Consider the following 18,996-nt stretch of genomic DNA (forward strand, 5'->3'; position numbering starts at 1 on the left):
TATTTTGAGAAAATGAAAATGTTTCCTATCATAGTGGATTTTTACTTATTCAGTTTTATTTTATGTGTGAGTTTCACCCATGGGTTCAATACCCACAGAGGCCAGAAGAGGGCATCAGATCCCCAGGAGCTCGAGTTGCAGATGGTTGTTAGCTGCCATGTGGGTGCTGGGACTCAAACCCCTCTGCAAGAGCAGTCAGTACTCTTCACTGCTGAGCCATCTCTCCAGCCCCCTTGTTTTTTGTTGTTGTGGTGGGGTTTGTTTTTGTTTTGTTTTGTTTTTTTTATATTTATTGGTGGGCTTGGGGATGGACATGTCATGGTTTATGTGTGTAGGTCTGAGGGCTTCGGAAATTGGTTCTCCTTTTTTATATGGTTCCTGGGGAATAAACTCAGGTTGCCAACTTGGTGGCAAGTGCCTTTACCCACTGAACCATCATGTTCTCTGTGTATGTGGAGTGCTACCAGGATATCTTTTAGCATAGTTAACACACATTCTGCATGGATAGCACATTTCAGAAAGGCCAGCCAAATAGGCCTCACTTGCCTCCTGCAAAGCACCAATAGCCATGCTCTGGGAGCACAGGTCTGTTTTGAAGTCCTGAGCAGTGTCTCCTGCCAGACACTGGAAGTAGCCATGAATAAGAAATTGGATAGATGTCTGGCAGTGTCTGATTAAACAGAGAGCTCTACTGTACCATTTTTCTAACACTTTCTGTACTCTGCTAATAGAGGTTGTGCTCTTGCAGACAGCTTTTGTAGCCAGTTATTTCCTGGGTGTGTGGATGTGAGGGCAGTCAGCTTCATAGGAGCCTTGGCATAGAGACCTTCTTATTTACCCACTTTCTCCTTTGGTTGGAGCTAGAGGCAGCACTGGTGTTAGAGGGCAGCTGCCCAGCTCTAAGAGGTTTGTTTTTTTTTTTTTTTTTTTTTTTTTTTTTTTGTCTCCCTACATCCCTAGCTGGCCTGGAACTCACTATGTAGATCAGACTGGCCTTGAACTCACAGAGATTCGCCTGCCCCTGCCCCCTGAGCTGAGTGCTAGGACTGAAGGCATGAGTTCAAGGCCAGCCTGGTCTACATAGTGAGCTCCAGTCTAGCTGAGGCTACAGGGAGAGTCTCAAAAAGACCAAAAAAGACCACCACCACGCCTAGCATCTCTTGTTTGGTTAGTTTTAGTTTTGGTTTTTTGAAGATTATTTTTATATGAGTGTGACTGCCTGTATGTATGTACACCAAGTACATGTCTGATGACTTCAGAGACCAGAAGAAGGGTCAGATCTCCTGGAACTAGAGATACAGACAGTAATGACCCTCTCTGTGGTACTGGGAAGTCAACCCGGCCTCTCTGCAAGAGCAGCCAGTGTTCTTAACTATTGAGCCATCTCTGTGGTCTCTCCTCATAGAGTGTCCGTTTTTATGTGTATGAGTATAATTGCCTGCATGTATGTAAGTGCACCCATGTCATGCAGTGCCCGAGGAGCTCAAAAGAGGGCTTCACATCCCCTGGAACTGGAGTTACAGACAGTTAGTGGGTGCTGGGAATCAAACTTGGGTCCTCTGCAAAAGCAGCCAGTGCTCTTAACCACTGAGGCATCTCTCAGCCCCCTCTCCTCATAGAGTTTTACGTTTGTTTGTCTGTTTGTTTTGGCTCTTTATGAGACAGGGTCACCCTGTAATGGGGCCGGCCTGGAACTCACTATGTAAACCAACAGAGATCCATGCCTGCCTCTGCCTCCCTAGTGCTGGGACTAAAGGTATATGCCACTATGCCCGGCTCTCCTCATAGTTTTAAGACCCTTTATAGCCTGAGTAAACTGTCCTTGAAGAGCCAGACTTCAGCTCATTAAGATAAAGTTGGCAAGTTGGCTCGTGGTAGAACGTACACATTTGCTACATAAAGACTATAAAATAATCATCGCCCTCTCCCATCTCAAGTGCCCCAGCTACTGGTACCTGCCTAAATTGCCAACTGCTTATCAATGGTAAACAGCCCCCAAATACCCAGAGCCTGGGAAAAGAGTCCTAGATGAGCCCTAGACATCTAAAATCATCTCTGGTTTGTCCCTTGAAGCTTATAAAATGAGGGTGTGGTTTTTAGCAACATAATCATTTTGAGTATTTTTTATGGCAGCCAGATCTTGAGTAGCATGTAATTATAATTCCCTTCATCTGTCAGATGTGGGTAAGAACTTACTTGCCTCAAGGTAGAATCTGGGGGCCCCTTCCAGCTCTGGGGGCCTTGAGTGCTTGTTAAGAAAAGCAGACATCTGTCGTGGGAAAAATTTGGATTGTGTATACTTAGGGATTTAGGGCTGTGAATTATAATTTGAGCTGAGTTACTTTGAAAACCAGCAACAGAGTCGGCCATGCTTTCCCTCTTTAGTCTCTTCTTTTCAGAACTCCTTGATCTGTTGTTTTGTGTCTTCACTGAGTTGTCCCTTGGTCATTTTTTTTTAATAGCTTTAATTTTTCTTTGTAAAATTTATTTATGTGTATGAATGTTTTGCTTGCATGTAGGTAAGTGCACCTATATGTACAGTGCCTGACGGAGGTCAGAGGGCATTGGATCTCCTAGAACTAGAGTTACAGAGAGTTGTTAACTGCTTTGTTGGTGCTGGGAACTGAACCTGAGTTCTCTACAAGTGCAGTCAGTGCTTGTAACCACTGAGCCATCTCTCCAGCTACACTGAGTTGTTTTTCTGTCTCTACAGAGATCATCCAAGAATTAATATAGGGCTGGTCTCATCTCTTAACTATTGATACTTCTCAACTTCTGGTGGATTATGTCCTAATAAACTTGTTATAAGTTGAAGATACCAGAAGCTGGAAGTGCACTGTTAGCATACACCATAGCTTGACAGTACAGTGAGCATCCATTTTTCCCCTTTGGGTCAGGTGGCTGAGTGGAGCACTCAGCTTGCTGCTGCTACTGCTGGTCAACATTGTGAGAGTATTCTCCTACATATCGCCAACCTGGGAAAAGAATAAGATTTAAAATAGGATTTCTAATGAATACCTGTCATTTTTACTCTATTGCAAAAGTGGAAAAATCTTGAGTCAGGTTGTCATAAGCCTGGGACTATTTGCATACCTTGTGCTCAGTGAGCCTTCCAGAGAGCTTTGTCTCCTCTTACTTATTTTCTCTTGGGTGAGGAGAGAAGGTAGTGCTATTCTTACTTGATAGACTTGAAAACTGCAGTCCAGAGAAATGATGTGACTTTTCCAGAGTCCTTTAGCAGGTTTTTAACAGACTGAGGAGATAGGTCTCATGTCTTCTCGCTCTTGCCAATTTGGCATCTGGGTGGAGAGGAAGCTCAGGCCCTTGGCGATCCCCAGAGATACCACTGAGTGTGCTTTTTTGTTCTCATTCCAGATGTTATGTACTGTCCACAGCAGACCATATGTTGGTCTTATCACTACGATCATCCAGGTAAGTATTGGTATTGGGATAAAAAGGGAGGCGGATCTACTCAGAAGACTTAGGGAAGGCTCCATGCATCTGTCATAGAATTTTGAGTTTCCTACCCTCTCTTCCCATCCATGTTTTATACACTAAACCTCATCCAAAAAAAGCTGGGGACATTTATGTTGCTGGAAGAACCCTGTCTACTCAGGCTCTTATCCTCTAGGTAATAGTTCACATACCTAAATATGGGTATCTAATCAAGTAGCAAGATGGTGGTGCTTGTGAGGGAAGTGGTCTGGTTCTCAGGGTTCCATGATGAATACAGCATGGAAAGGGCTGGCCTGCACCCTACTTACTCTGTGGTTAAAAATGGGTGTTGCTAGGATCAGGGTTAAATTTGGGCAGTCTCTAGCTTGTTTTTGTATAGCCAGCTCTCAGACACATGTGGCTCTGGCCTGGCAAGACCACACGATTGAGCAGGCTGGGCTCTGGAGGTTACCACTGCTTCCAGATGCAGAGGCAGAGTCATACATGCAGAATATGATTATTGTGGATGTACTGGGGGGAGAGCAGCAATGAGGTAAAGATATGTATATGTAGCCCTTTTATTCCTTTAGGACAAACCCAGAGACAAAAAGCAGAATAAGAGATCCAGAGGTTAACTGCATCCAGGACGTTAAGGAAGGGCAGCTCCTGAGGGGCTATGTGAAGTCTGTCCAGCAGAATGGTGTGCTCGTGGGGTAAGTGGTCTCACTAAGGCCCTGGTGCCTTAGGGCCTGGATCCAGAGACCTGAGTGTCTTTCTTGAGTTGCCTCAGACTCACTGCCTCCCCAGTCAACTTTGATGGGAATGTAGAGGGGAGCAGTGTGTTCTTACCAGTTTCTAAAATTCCAAGTTTTAAAATGCTTTTTTAAAAAGATTTAAATTATTTGTTGTTTGGTGTTTTGGAAAAAGAATATGGCATTTCAGTTTCAAGTGTTTCTCTGCAATTATGTTTCCTCTCTTCTCCTGAAGCAGCTTGTGATTTAGATATTATAATGTTGGGGTGGATAAAAGGTGATATGAGGATGTAGCTCAGTGAGCCCTGGCCTAGCTTGCCTAAGGCCCTGGGTTGGATTCCTAGTCCCACAAACAAACAACCCCTCACCCCCCATATCTTCATTATGCATAGGAATTTTTTTCCAGTTTCTAAAGCCAAATTTATCTTCCTGGATACCTTGAACTGATGTCTCATAAATCCTGTCACAACTTGAGGCCCTATAAAAGTAGAGACATTAGATATGATTTGGATCCTGCCATATTTATAACCACAAAACTCTTTGTCTGTCTCCTTTCAGCCTTGGGCCTTCAGTTGTGGGTTTGGCCCAGCACTCACATGTCTCCCAGTGCAGCCCACCCAAGAAAGAACTTTTTAACAAATATCTCCCTGAGGGTAAACTGATCACCACCAAGATCCTAAGGTAGGTGACTCTCTCCGCTGCCCTCTCTGTCCCTCTCTGTCTTTGATCAAGTTCCTTTCTCTAGGAGCCTTGGATAGGAAGAGATTTCTAGGTAAACTCTGAACATAAAGATGTGGGTAGTGATGCATACAGTGCTCAGAGGAGTAAAAGGCGTTTGGAACCTTTGACCTTAGCTCCAGCCTCAGCCTTTGAATAGACTGGCCCCTATTGTTGGTATTGTTTGGGGGATTTATCCCCCACCCCAAGCAGATCAAAAGTCTTCCATGAGAATTTTGAGGGGATCCCAAAGCAGGTGAATAGGGCCTAGACCTGAATGATGAGGAAAGAAGGTCTAGACTGCCTGCCGTGCCCGGGGTGCCTTTTTGCTGTCTTTAGTTCCCACCTTCACTTTCTCCCTGCATTAGTGTGAACCACCAAAAGAACCTGGTAGAGCTGTCATTCCTCCCCTGCGACACTGGGAAGCCGGATGTATTTTCTGCCTCCCCAGAACTGCCACTTTTGAAGCAAGAGGAGAGGAGACCAGAGGCCAAGGGGAAGGACCTAAAAGAGAAGAAAAAGAGTCAGAAAAGGAAAGAGAAAAACCAAAAGGGACAGGAGGAACTACAGCTCTCCAGTCAGGAGAAGAAAGAACCTCAGAAGCCACAAGGGAAGAGACAGGGCAAGCGGGAGCGCCAGGAGTCTGGAAGTGAACAGGTTTGTCCCCAGGGAGAGACTGTCCCCTAGAAGTGCAGCTGCCCACCCTTCTCTCAGTGAGAGCCACATGAAGTTAGGAGGAGCAGGAGACTCCTGGGCACCATCTTCTTCTGTCACCATTGCAGGAAAGAATGAACAAGAAGCCAAAGAAGGCTGGGGCACCAGAGGAGGACGACAGTGGTGTGGAAGTGTACTACCGGGAGGGAGAAGAGGAGATGGAGGAGCTGAAGGTGCTACCCAAGGTGAGAGCCACTACTGAATGGAGGGAAAGGCTAGGGGTGGGGGGGACCTCCTAGAGGTGGGGAGTTGAGGAGGAGGTGCAGCCTATCTGAGCCTACACTCACCCCTAACAAATGGAAGCAGTGGTACTGGAGTAGGGAGGACAGTGTGGAAGTCTCAGCCATGGGGCAGGGCTTCCTGGGCTTTGGATGCTCAAACCCTTGCCACCCTCAATACTTCTGTTTCAGATTTCCTGTTGACATATGTACATGTTTATGCATATTTAGTGTTTTGTAAATTCACTGCGTAAGTAATTGATTTATAAAGAGCATTTTCATGTCAATGGTGTAGTTTCCTCAGCAGGCCAAGGCCTAGTGGGAATGGTCTTCACTGTGGTAGTAGGCTGGGGAGCAGGGAACATCCTGGTTCATGTTTTCCTCCGGGTTCTGTGATCCTGCAGGGAGGGCAGATGAAGCCCACAGAGGTGCCCCGGCTACAGCTATCTTCAGGCTTCACTTGGGATGTGGGGCTTGACTCTTTGACTCCAGCCTTGCCCACTCGAGGAGAGAGTTCAGATAGCGAGGAGGATGAGAAGCCACGCCAAGCTACGGTGCTGTATTTGCCAAGGCCGTTTTCTTCTTTCAGAACTTCCCCAACTCCTGTCCCTGTTCTAGCTTAGGTGTCTCTTCCTGGGTAGGGTTCATGGACTGTCTTATAAACCCATGACTTCCACCTCATTTTTCCCCTGGGATTCAAGGAACAGATGACTCACTTATCTTCCTTCCATAACAGAAAAAGAAAAGCAAAAAGGAAAGAGAATTGGAGAAGCAAAAAGCAGAGAAAGAGCTATCCCGCATTGAGGAAGCACTCATGGACCCTGGGCGACAGCCAGAGTCAGCAGATGACTTTGACCGGCTGGTGCTGAGCTCCCCCAACAGCTCCATCCTGTGGCTGCAGTACATGGCTTTCCACCTGCAGGCCACTGAGATTGAGAAGGCCCGGGCTGTGGCTGAGAGGGCCCTGAAGACCATCTCGTTCAGGTCTGGGCTTGGGCTCTTCCACTATCAGGAGGGGTCTTTAGACCAGGTGTACTGCATTGCCCCATGCTTTGGCTTACATCATGGGTCGTTTCTTCCTGGGCAGGCTGGTGGCAGTTTGGGCAGCTGCACTAGTAGCCCATAGGCTCTTGGGCTCATTCTTGTAAGTGTAGCCATCGGTGAAACAGATCTGCTCATTTATATTTTATGGTCGTCTTCACTGAAATAGCTGTGGTGACACTTACTAGTCTCTATATCAGTAAGTTTCTCAGGACAAGTAGAACAAGGAGCACTCAGCGTGTGCTTGGGTAGAAACCCTGGAGATGGCCATTTCTGAGAACAGAGTTAGCTTTCTGAAGCCCAGTGTAGAGGGATGACAGCCCTTTGTTTCATTCCCATAGTTTGGGGAGAGAATCAGACCTAGTCTTCTAGCTTGAACATCAGGCTAGTCTATAATCTGGATGCGTGTTTCCCAGGAATGGAATGAGAAATCAGGGCAACCCCAGACCTGGCAGTGAGGGGAGCATTGGGTTCCCCAGACTGAACTGCAGTGGGGACAGGGCCCCATGATTCCTGCACTTAGGATTGAGTGAGACCTGAGGACATGGTTGTTGCCTGGGAGGAAGTAGTTCATGAACATCCTTGATGGGAGTGGGGTGAGCTGAGCTGAGCTGATGGAACTCATGTGCTGACTCTTGGACCTCCAGAGAGGAGCAGGAAAAGCTGAATGTTTGGGTGGCACTGCTGAACCTGGAAAACATGTATGGCTCCCAGGAGTCCCTCACTAAGGTTTTTGAGCAGGCTGTGCAGTACAACGAGCCTCTCAAGGTTTTCCTGCACCTGGCTGACATCTACACCAAGTCTGAGAAGTTCAAGGTAGGATGTTGGGCCTGGTGCTCAGTTGCCCAGAGCCTTCAGGCTCACTACCTGATTTCTGGGCCTTAACTTTCTCATCTTCCAAAGAGATAAGTCATTTCTCCTTTCCTCCATTTTGGGAAAGTGACGTGCAGGTGAGGGAAGTGACAGACAGTGGACCCTGGTATCATGAATGCCTCAGGCCACTGATGAGCATTATAGACATTCTAGCATTCTAGCCTTGTAGGTTCTTTCCCTTGCCATTTTCACATCTGTCTTCCACTCCTTACCGGGAAGGAGTACTAGGGAAACTCCACCACTTTGTGCCACTGTATTGTGCTTTCCAGTTTTGAAGACCTTCTCTCCTCAGGCCTGTAGAATTAAGAACTTGGCACCAGTGAGCTCAGTCTAGCTTCTCAGGAACACCATGGCCTGCCTTTATTGTCACTCAGGTGCCACACTCTCCTTAGCTTACCTTATCTTTCCCACAGGAAGCTGGTGAGCTGTATAACCGGATGCTGAAGCGTTTCCGGCAGGAGAAAGCTGTTTGGATCAAATATGGTGCCTTTGTTTTGGGGAGGAGCCAGGCTGGGGCCAGTCACCGAGTGCTGCAGCGAGCCCTGGAGTGCCTGCCTACTAAAGAGCGTGAGTGTTCTTCCCCAGTTCCTAAGCATGCTCACTACCTGGGAATAGGGATTGGTGTCCTCTTGTCCAGGATACAATAGCTTCTGAACCAAAAACCCTATGAAGGGCTCTGCTGATCACATGCTCATGAATATAGTGGTGTATGTTGCATGTCAAATGCTGATGGAGAAGCAAAAATAATTAGCATTTATTCTGTTGCTCTTAGGCCCTAAGGAAGCATGTCTCCAGGGCTCATGTACTAGATCTAAATCTACCCACAGTCCTTTTTGGGTTTGTCCCTCTTGTGCCCTAGATCTTGACCCAAAAGCAATTAGGCTAACCCTGCCCCTGTAGCATATTGTGCTGTGGTGAGGGGTCCTTGGGCTTAACTTTTCTCTGAGCTGTCCTCTCCCCACAGATGTGGATGTGATTGCCAAGTTCGCCCAGCTGGAGTTTAAGCTGGGGGATGCAGAACGGGCCAAAGCCATTTTTGAAAACATGCTGAGCACCTACCCCAAACGTACAGACGTCTGGTCGGTCTACATCGACATGACCATCAAGCATGGCAGCCAGAAAGAAGTCAGGTGAGAGGGGAAAACAGACCAGGGCTGACTCCTGGTAGAGTGTGGGATAGGTGGAGGCCTTGGCCATACTGGTCATTTTAGCTGCCCCATGGCAGCTCCCAGTTATCTTATTTGACCTAGAAAAACAGCTTTGACATGATTCCCCAGGTCCATTTGGTTCACCTTTCCAGCCCCTGGTCTATGTCTGAACCCTTTGGTAAGAGTTGGCCTGGGACCCAGGAGACTTGGGGTCCTTCCTGGTTTATGCTGTACTTGCCTTTCATTGGTAGAACCTTCATAGGTAGGACCTTATATTATTGTCCCCATAGTCCTCATAGGGCAGGGAGGTTTGGAAGTAGGTAGATAGAGTAGGGTCCAGAAAGAACAAGAGCCCCACTCACGCTCTTATGTGGGTTTGAATTTGGCTTCTGTCATTGTGTGTCCCCATCCCAGTAGCTTTATACTCTTTCATGTGTAATTTTAGGCAGGTTAAGCCTTTTGTCTCTGAGGGTCTTGCTCATTTGGAAAATGAAGGTGTTGTCTCTTCCCCAGGACCTCAGAGCCATTCATATTGATAAGCAAAAGAAAGGTGGAAATGGGGTGCTGGATGTTAGAGGGCCACAGTACCTGAGAGCAAGTTGGGGAGCTCGAGCCAGGAGTCATGTGGCAGGGACCTCAAGGCAATCTCACCCTTGTTCTTCCTGACAGGGGCATCTTTGAGCGGGTCATTCATCTGAGCCTGGCCCCTAAGAGAATGAAGTTCTTCTTCAAGCGCTATCTGGACTATGAGAAGCAACACGGCACTGAGCAGGACGTGCAGGCGGTCAAGGCAAAAGCCCTGGAGTATGTTGAGGCCAAGAGCTCAGTGCTGGAGGACTAGTGGCTACTGGCTCCACCAGATACTGCAGCAGACACCTGGACACTTACAAAGTTGTTGCCTGAGACTGTTTAAATGCTGCCTTTTCTACAGCATGCTTGGGGCAATCCTGTCAGGATGAAAAAGAACTGGAGATGTTTCCCTTCTTAAATTTATTTTTTTAATTCTTTGAGATAAGCTCTCACTATGTAGTCCTGGTTGGTGTGGAACTCCCAGAACTCCACCTGCCTCTGTCTCTTGAATGGTGGGATTAAAGGAGTGGTGGGGTTAAAGGGATGTGCCACCAAGCCAACTTCTTTGTTTTTGTTTTGTTTTTTACTTTAGGGTGCTAGAGACTGAACCAAGGGCTAAACAGATGTTCTTCCACTGAGTTCTATTCCCAGCCCTTGAGTTTTAAGGCCTCTTTACTTGTTTTATATTACAGATTACATCATCTTTTTCCTTTCCTGGGGCAGCTCAAGTGTTTTCAGGCAGCAGGTTCCTGGACTTCCAGAAAAAACAAATATTCCTTCTTCAGGGAGTTCCTAAGGACTAAGAGCCAAAGGGCAAACTCCAATGATTGGATTTCATGGTTGGGATCCCACTCTGTCCCTGGCAGGCTCTCAGTCCACCCAAGAGGTTGGTAGGGCCCCGAAACACCCTCCCCTGTGATTTGAGGGTGCAGGCATTGGTCTCAGCTCAGCTTGTACCTTCTGCCCTGTTGTGGAGACTGGGAGGACAGAGGCAAGAGTCCCAAAGGAAAAATTGGGAAACTGAGGCTACTGAGGAAAGCCAAAAGTATCAGCTTAAACTGCCATCAAAGGCTCAGCATAGCCCAGTGACCTCACCTTCCCAGACCTAATATCCTAGAGTTCTAAGAGGCTAGCACAGACCCACTAGTTGTTGAAGCATTTTTATTTGCTTGCTTGGGCCTTAAGGGAATTAAGTTTTCTCTGGTAGAGCCTTAAATGTCCTCAGAGTTTTCTGTGGGAAATGATTAGTCAGATTCTGGGATGCAGCACAGGGACCAGGGAGAGCATGAGGTTTTAGAGGTGAGGAAGGAGGGAGGAAGAGCAAAAGCCAGCTGCCACTTAAGAGTTTAGCACTGGATTGCAAGAGCTAGTTCTGTCTTCTACAGGGTAGGATCTTCTGATGTGAAGTTTCAACTAAGCTTCTCCCTGCAAATGTCCAGGCTCCCTCTGACCAGATCAAATCAGACAGTTGAGTCAGACTGTCAAGCAGTCTCCGCCTGGGGCAGGACATCTGGCTCTGCTTACACCGCTGCCACTTTTGTGGCCCATTTTTAGTCCTGTCTCCTCTCCTCTCATGTGGCAAGGACTGTATAACTTTACCCATTCAATTGTATAGACACCAGTCTAGTCCATTATAGTAAGAAAAGTTTTATCAAAAAGTTTAAATATATAAAATAGGCCAGAGGTATACAGTAGAGGCAGCTTCCCAGCAGTGCACTGAGGAGCTAGAAATTCCTATGCAATTAGACACAAATTAACTGCACCAAGTGTACTGTACAAAGAACCCATTAGTGAGTTGCACTGCCACTGAGCTCTGCTGGCTGAGGTTTCTTAGCTTGGAGGCCTACCAAAGATCACCCATACCATAGGTAATTAAGAACCAGCTTTAGGGGAAGTCTTTCCCCATAGCTGTGAACTGAGTGAGCTGGTGACCACAGGAGAGAAAATTTCTGTAGGACTGGGGATTCCCCTTCCCTTAGTGCTGAACATGTTGTCCACTAGATCCAACTACTGTTTATGTTCCTTCCCATGGTCTATGTCCATGAAGCCATAGTTAACAGAAAAATCTCCTTTTGATGCTGTTGTGAACAGGCCGTGGAGTTTGTTGGGGACTAAGTAGTGCCATTTGCAAAGAGCAAAGGAAGCAGGCCCTTAGGAGGTGAGCAGTGCCATCTCCACGCTGTCAGGAGCTGTGCCGTTACCTGTCAGACCCTGGGCCCATTTGTGCAAGCGGCTGTACAGTGGGAGGCCCTGGTTCTCGCGGTACAAATAGACCCCAGTGATAGCATTCCACTGTGGTCGAGGCTGTGTGCCTTCCACTGGGAACTTGGCAACCAGTTCCTCGTCATCCTTGTTGAGGGCCACAAAGCCGAAGAAGCGGCGCACGTTGTTGGCAGCCAACACCCTTGAATGCACCTCTGCTGTGCGCTGGAACAGTTGGTCCTCATTGGTGCGATACTGTGCCCAGTAGGCTTCCTGGCGGTAGCTGAGTGGCGAGCAGTAGTGCTTGAGGCACTTCGTCAGGAACACCAGGATGGCCACCACACCGATGAGCAGCCACCCAAAGAGCTGGCCAGAGAACAAGCAGGGTTTAGGGAGGGGCCCAAGAGCTGCTGGGCCCTGCCTACCCTGGGGAATAGCCAAAAAAGGAACTGATTCTGCTCTGCAGAGCAAGCCGACCTTCCTCTTTTCTTACTCCCTTTACACTTTTTGTGTCTCCTGTCTTCAACTCCAGAGGTACCCCATCATTTGACTCCATCCAAACCGAGCACAGTAGAAGTGGAGCTCAGTGATAGAACACATGTTTAGCATAAAAATCGAGCTCACACTGCCAGGCTCAGCCTAGATACCACCTTCAGGGAGGCTTCATAGGCCTTTAGCATGATCTTTCCTCCCTGAATACCTTATGGCCTGTTTCCCCACACATCACTGTATGCCTGCTTTCAGATCACCTCTCTGTCTCACTTTTTCTGTTCATTTTTTCATCACTGATGCTGATATTAGCTCTGTTTCTCCATGTATTTCTTCCCTGCCTCCTCCAGACAGGTTCTCATGTAGCCCAAGTTGGCCTTGAACTCTATATAGCTGAGGATGGTCTAGAACTTCTGATCCTCCTATCTTCTGGGATTACAGGCATACTTCACCACACCTGGTTTATGCGGTGCTAGGGATCAAACTCAAGACATTGTACCAACTGAACGACATCCTCAGCTTCCTCACCCCTTTTTTTCTGTTTATTTTTTAAATTTATTATTATCTTTTTTTTTTTTTTGGTCTTTTTGAGACAGGGTCTCCCTGTAGCCCCAGCTGTCCTGGAGCTCACTATGTAGACCAGGCTGGCCTTGAACTCACAGAGATCCGCCTGCCTCAGCCTCCCGAGTGCTGGGATTAAAGGCATGCGCCACCACGCCCAGCTTTTTTTTTTTCGTATTTTATTATTTTTATTTTATATGTATGTGTGTATTGCCTGTATGTAGGTAAGTGCACCCGTGTCGTACAATGCCCGCAGAGGACGGAAGAGGCTGTCGGATCCCCTGGAACTGGAGTTATGGACAGTTGTTAGCTACCATGTGGGTGCTGGGATTCAAACCCGGGTCTTCTGCAAGAACAACCAGTGTTCTTAACCTCTGAGCCATCTCTCCAGCTCCTTTTCTGTTGTTTTTTAAAAATATTTTTATTTTGTGTATGAGTGTATTGCCTGCATGTATGTAAATGCAATGTGTCATGCAGTGCCCATGGAGGTCAGAAGAGGGTGTCAAATTCCACAAGAACTGTGGTTACAGATGGTTGTTAGCCACTATGTGGGTGTTGGGAACTGAACTCAGGTCCTTTGCAAGAGCAGCCAGTGCTCTTAACTGGTGAGCCGTCACTCCAGCCCTTTCTAAAAAGACTTATTTTTTGCCAGGCATGGTAGTGCGCCTTTAATTGCAGCACTTGGGAGGCAGAGGCAGGTGGATCTCTGTGAGTGCAAGGCCAGTCTAGTCTACCTAGCGAGTTCCAGGACAGCTGGGGCTACAGAGAGACCCTGTCTCAAAAGACCAAAAAAAAAAAAAAAAATTATTTTTGATGATGTGTCTGTGGGTTATGTGCATGAGTGCTGGTACCCACAGAGTTCAGAAGTGGATCCCCTGGAGCTAGAGTTACAGGCAGTTGTGAGCCACCCAATGTGGTTGCTAGGGACTGAATTTGGGTCCTCTACAAGATCAGTATGTGGGTCTTAACCTCTGAGACATCTCTCCAGTGGTTTTAATTTTTATCTGTTTCATCTGTTTTCTGCTTGCATGTATATGTATGTAAGTGTACCCATGTCATGCAGTACCTGAAGGGGCCAGAAGAGGGTGTTGGATCCCTTGGAACTGGAGTTACAGAATGTTGTTAGCCACTGTGTGGGTGCTGGGAACTGAGCCCTGGTCCTTTGCAAAAGCAGCCAGTGCTCTTAACTGCTGAGCCATCTTTCCAGCCCATTTGTTTTCTGAGCTAAGGTCTCACATAGCCCAAGCTGGCTCTTAATTTACTATGTAGCCAAAAATGATCCTAAACTCTAGGCCCTCTATCTCCCAATACTGGGGTTACAGGCAAGCTCCACCACAGGTGGCCTTTAAGAGAATCTTGTGCTGCTTCCTGCTTCCCTCACCCTCTGCTGTGAGTTTGCACATCAGTTCTGATTGCTACTTTTGTCCATTCTCCACATAGGATGCAAGGAAGACTGCTGCTAAGGCCCAACAGCAGTAACCTCTTCCTGACCTAACACCCCACCTGCCCCAAAAGTCAGGGTGGCTCAGTGCTGGGGCAAGAATGTGTTCATCCCTGGAGTCAACCACATTCCACTATCAACTCATGGCCCACAGCAGATACTTCAGAGGTCACCTGTGGAGGCCAATGTAGGCTAGGGAAAAGAAAGCGTCTCTACATGAGATCATCAAGGATCAGTCTGAGTCAGACTGTTCCTTTGATGCTTAAAACTCTCTTGGGGCTGGAAGTGGCGCTTAATGGCAGCGCACATGGTTGGCATCCCTGAGGCCTTGGGTTCAAATCCCAGCACCCAAAAGCAAAACAGACTATTTGTGACAAATTGACCCTTGCCTCCCAGAACACTAAGCTACAGGTTAACCAGCCCCAGTGGCTGGTGTTGATAACCTAGGGCTTCTCTGGGAGGAGTGGCTTTTTTTCACATGGTACTACCCCACCAGCTGCCACCTGGAGAGGGAAGGAAGAAGGCTCCCCTTCATGCAGCTCCTTACCTGGGACTCATACTTGAGCCTGCGGCTGACCTCCTCTCGGAAACCTGACAGGTTGACAGGGCCCTCTCCGCAAGGGAACTTGGCTAGGATCTCGGTGGCATGGGCTGGGGGGAAGCTCTCATCTCCAGCTGTGAGTGAGGAGGGGTCCACAAACTCGCTGAGAGCACAGATGTAGGCCTCCCCTCTTAGCAGGGAGATGACAGACCAGGTGACAGGGGCCACAGCTGCACGGCCCAGGATGGAGCTTAGGAGAAGGAAGTTGGGGGCAGCTGAACAGTTCTTGGCCCTGCGATACTGGCACTCAGCAACGAGGTTCCAGGTGTGGTTGTTGAGGATGACGCCAATGAGGAAGAGTGCCAAGGCTGGCACTCCAATGGCTGTCAGCCCATACAGGTAGTTCCGGGCAGGTGAGCAGGGACAGTGGAAGGCCACCACAGAGAACAGCTCCTGACTGCCTACTGTGCCCAGTGCCACCAGCCCATTGAAAATCATCACATCCTTGCTCTTGAAGAAGAGAGACAGGAAGCGGAAGTTCTCTGCAATCAAGGCTGCCATGGTGACACGGGTGGGCTAGGGATGGAATACTTAAGAGGAGGCAGAAGAGGACAGGATTGATGGCTTCCAGTGGGACTAGGGAGGTGTGCAGGCAGGAGGATACTCAATGGCAAGGCAGAATTGTTCCATTTTATCACTTACAGTGGCTGGACTGGGGCTTCCTGTGAAACACAGATGACTGATAAATGTTTGCCTCTAAATGCAAGGGGTTAAGGGGATGCTGCTGTGGTGGGAAGGAAGGGTGCTCGGGGCTTGCATGGAAATGGTGGTGGCTGGTGTTGGCTAAGTTCCTGCCAGGTGCCAGATGCTCTCCATTGCTAGTTGCCCACTGGTTTTATATGCCCGTGAAGCTTCCTAAGGGTGGGCCCCTGGCTAGGGTGCATGTAAATGGCAGAGCTCAGATTGAAGGTCAGTTGTCTGCTTTGAATGTCAGGTCTGTCTGCTTTGAATACTTTTGTCATCACCCTTTTCTCTCCCAGTATTTTAGGAATGGCCCTGTGGTGTTAGGGTATATGGAATGTTTTCTCTCTCGGATTCCAGATGGTACTAATGTGCTGAGAGTCTGGGATGGGATGATTGGAGTCTCTTATGGGTATCAGAGCTGCAGTGGCTGTCCTGGTTAATAAAGGACAGACTGGAGCCTGGGGGTGGTGGGGAGCCAGGGGCTCTGGGTCAGTGTTGAGCCTGACACAGCAAGATGTCAATATCCCTAGGTACATAAGATCTTTTCATTTTGGAGACCTTAGGGTCTCAACACATCATGTCTTTTCTCCACACCTCTGTCCTCTGTGAAGAGGATAAGTCATACTGGTCCCTGCTTTCTGAGGAATGTTGGAGGGACAACAAATGATGCTGATAGTTGTTCAGCATCTGAAACTCTCACCCTGTCAGGTCTACTGGTTGAAAATAATTCTAGTGGCAAGGATCAGAAAACTAAGGCCTGAAGAAGATAACAGTGCCTTACTTACATGAGGCCAGACTACTCTGGAAGCTCCTGAGCCAGACTTTTGACCATAACCTGAGAACACCTGGGACAAAAGCCAGGTGTGGTGGTGCATACCTTTGATCCCAGCACTTGGGAGACAGAGGCAGGTGGATCTCTGTGAGTTCAAGGCCAGCCTGGTCTACAATGCCAGTTCCAGGCCAGTTGGGGCTACAGGGAGACCCTGCCTCAAAAAGACCAAAAAAAAGAAGTGGACAAAAGTAAGTTGGAGCGAAGTTCCCTGTTCAAATCCTACTGACCTTGCTACTGCAACCCCTTCTCTATCCAGCAACTGACAGTCGCTAGGCTCCAAGAAGACCAGGCCTGGGAACTGCCCAGCCTGCCAGCCCCAGGCATCCTGAGCTCACAGTACCGGCCCTGCCCCGTCCTGAATCAGGGCTCCAGCAGTGCTGGTATCCTGCCAGGAAGTGTCTGTGGCCCCAGGCTCCTTGGAAGTTCAGCCCCAACTCACTTCTCAGGCTCCACCCACACACCCAGAGAAACAGGGAGGGTGTGGCCCTAATGTCCTCCCATCTGAGAACAAAAATGAAAAACAAAACAGCTCATGCCAGAGGAAGCCAGGAAGTAGAGAGGGGGTGGGCAGTGAACAGAGGTGGGGAGGACTGTGCCAGCTGTGTTTCATCTCTACACCCATCTCCCTGTTGCTGCCTCTGCCAAGGCTGCCAGATGGGCCCTGGCAGGGCCATGTGGCCATGTGGGTGCCAGGGGGAGGAGGAAAAAAAGTCTGACTCTCCCCAGCACAGAGCCCTGGGCTCCAGGCTAATTCTACAGAGAAGGAACTTCACTGTTGCTAGGGATAAATAGCAACCCATCACCCCCTTTCGCCCCTCTTGGTTGCTAACCACTTAATTAGCTCCTTGTGGGGGCTCTGGGTTCCCAAACCCATCCAAAGTGGGGTGAAAGACAAGTGTAAGGAGCAGACAGGATGGACCTGACCATCTTCTGAGATTGTTGTGTCAGGGACAGGGGCAGTGGGACCTCCTCCAAGAATAGGAGATGGGCAGTTAAGAGAGTCGGGGTGGGAAAAGAACTTCCCTTTTCTGAGTGAGGGGTCTGTGCCAGGGGCTCCCGCTCCAGATAATCCCGCTGGGATACCTGGGACCAACCCTGCCAGCTCCTTTGACATCTGGCACTCCCGGGGAGGGCCCTTCCTTACCTTGGGCTGGGTGCAGGGACGGGTGGCCTTGGCCTCCTCGGCTGGGTGCTCCTCGGCTGGCGGCAGTGTGGGCACGGGAGTAGCTTAGCAGGCGCAGGCTCAGGTCCCAGGACAAGTGGCCTGCAGAGGCTGCCACGGTCCTCTACTTCTGCACGAGGTGGAATGTCTGAAAGCAACAAGGCCTGGGGCCAGCGTTACTTAACTCCTGGCGTCTACAGATGAACTGCAGGCATCTGCTGACGAATTTAACTCCAGAAAAGAGGGAAGGAAACAGTGGCATGGAACTTTCTCACCAGCGAATGGAAAAATAGCCTCCCAGCACCAGGCAGCGGAGGGCGGGCAGCCGAGGGCGGCGCGAGAGCAGAGGAAGTGGAGGCGCTGTTCGCAGCTGCTGCATCCCACCGCTGGGCGGGCTGGGGCTGGCCGTCCGCCCTCAGCCCTGCCGCGACTCTACCTCGACTCTACCTCGTGCGCCCCTCCGGAGGCCAGCTGGGAAGGTCTGGCAGGAGCCAGGCCAGGCGGAGCCCTCTAGCGAGATCCTGCCTGGGCCTGCCCTCCAGGCCAGTGTCAAGAACATCCCCCATGTTTGATACCCACCAGGAAGAAGGTGCTGGAGGAACCCCTGGCAGGGCCAGGGGAGGGGTACAAGTGCAAGATTGACGGTGATGTCCCAGAACGCAAAAGGCCAGGACCCCCAGTCCCCTCTGGCCCTTCTGCCACTGAGCAGAGCGCCTCTTAACTGAACAATTCATCCCCACGAGGCTCTTATATCATCCACGGTTCAGCTAACTCCCAGGCCCCCTTGACAATTGAATCCAGGAATCTAGGGACCCAGTGGGGCCCCTAAGGACAGAACCTGGCTAGTAGGTAGAAATTACAAGGAAGCAGGTCTCAAAGGTGTCCAGTCTGTGCCCAGAAGTGGCCATGAGCTCCTATCTATGGGACCATGCAAGCATGTCTGAAGAGTCGAGCAACTGGAAAGCCAGAGATGGGTCCAGTGGCACCTGGGATTGGGAGAGATGCCCCCAGGGCTCCTGTCAGCTCTTCAAGGCTGTGGTTCTCTTGGCAGTGGAACTACTACTGAGTCACAAGCTGACCACCCCCTATACCCTCCATCTTGAAATTGGTTTGTCTATGTGGCAGGAATGTGTGGAAGGGAATCAGTGTTTACACCTTTCAATGAGCGCTTCACAGATTAGGTGACCTGAAGCAGCTCTCACAGCTCTGGTGTTTGAACCGAACCCAGCTCTCACCAAAGCTTTGCTGTTTCCTTCACATTTGTCCCTCCAAGTACTTTCTAGCATTCTGTTCCTAGTGGAAGCCCTTCCCCCATCCCAGTACACACTTGGTCTCTACTCATCTGACCCCTTCATTCAGGGCTGTGTTCAAGTTCCACCTCCGCTTCCCTGTGGCCCTGGCACTGGAGCTCCACCTGAGAGTGGAGGGAGGGTGAATAATGGAGGATGAAAAAAATCAAGACAAAGGTCAAAGTGAACTCTGAGAAGGTCGGGCTTAAGATTGAAAGATGGGGGCAGAGAGAATAAGCCTGTCTGCATCTCTGTTTCCTGTTCCTG

General features: G+C 49.1%; 2 protein-coding genes across 4 annotated transcripts in view; one reads left to right on the forward strand and one right to left on the reverse strand.

The window, feature by feature from the left end:
• Nucleotides 1–10,274, forward strand: part of Pdcd11 (programmed cell death 11) — a 47,975-nt gene extending 37,701 nt beyond the window's left edge. For 2 of the 3 annotated variants that reach the window (XM_029569681.1, XM_029569682.1), the window contains exons 26-36: nt 3,376–3,432; nt 4,026–4,148; nt 4,746–4,868; nt 5,273–5,561; nt 5,687–5,803; nt 6,241–6,390; nt 6,573–6,820; nt 7,525–7,693; nt 8,164–8,317; nt 8,715–8,880; nt 9,568–9,739. In XM_029569681.1, the coding sequence (XP_029425541.1) occupies nt 3,376–3,432; nt 4,026–4,148; nt 4,746–4,868; nt 5,273–5,561; nt 5,687–5,803; nt 6,241–6,390; nt 6,573–6,820; nt 7,525–7,693; nt 8,164–8,317; nt 8,715–8,880; nt 9,568–9,739 (1,768 nt within the window). Of the gene's footprint in view, nt 1–3,375; nt 3,433–4,025; nt 4,149–4,745; nt 4,869–5,272; nt 5,562–5,686; nt 5,804–6,240; nt 6,391–6,572; nt 6,821–7,524; nt 7,694–8,163; nt 8,318–8,714; nt 8,881–9,567 lie in introns of all 3 variants that reach the window. The other variant, XM_008845682.2, reaches the window with a different exon arrangement.
• Nucleotides 10,275–10,612: 338 nt separating this feature from the next.
• Calhm2 (calcium homeostasis modulator family member 2) lies at nt 10,613–17,820 on the reverse strand. The gene is made up of 3 exons (XM_008845685.3): nt 17,423–17,820; nt 14,709–15,424; nt 10,613–12,036 (listed from the first exon to the last, which is right to left on the reverse strand). Exons 2-3 carry the CDS (start codon nt 15,261–15,263, stop codon nt 11,620–11,622), a joined length of 972 nt encoding a protein of 323 aa, XP_008843907.1. The 5' UTR covers nt 15,264–15,424; nt 17,423–17,820; the 3' UTR covers nt 10,613–11,619.
• Nucleotides 17,821–18,996: the final 1,176 nt, after the last annotated feature.

Source organism: Nannospalax galili, unplaced genomic scaffold (assembly GCF_000622305.1).
Source record: "Nannospalax galili isolate Female #2095 unplaced genomic scaffold, S.galili_v1.0 scaffold161, whole genome shotgun sequence".
Lineage (NCBI taxonomy): Eukaryota > Metazoa > Chordata > Mammalia > Rodentia > Spalacidae > Nannospalax > Nannospalax galili.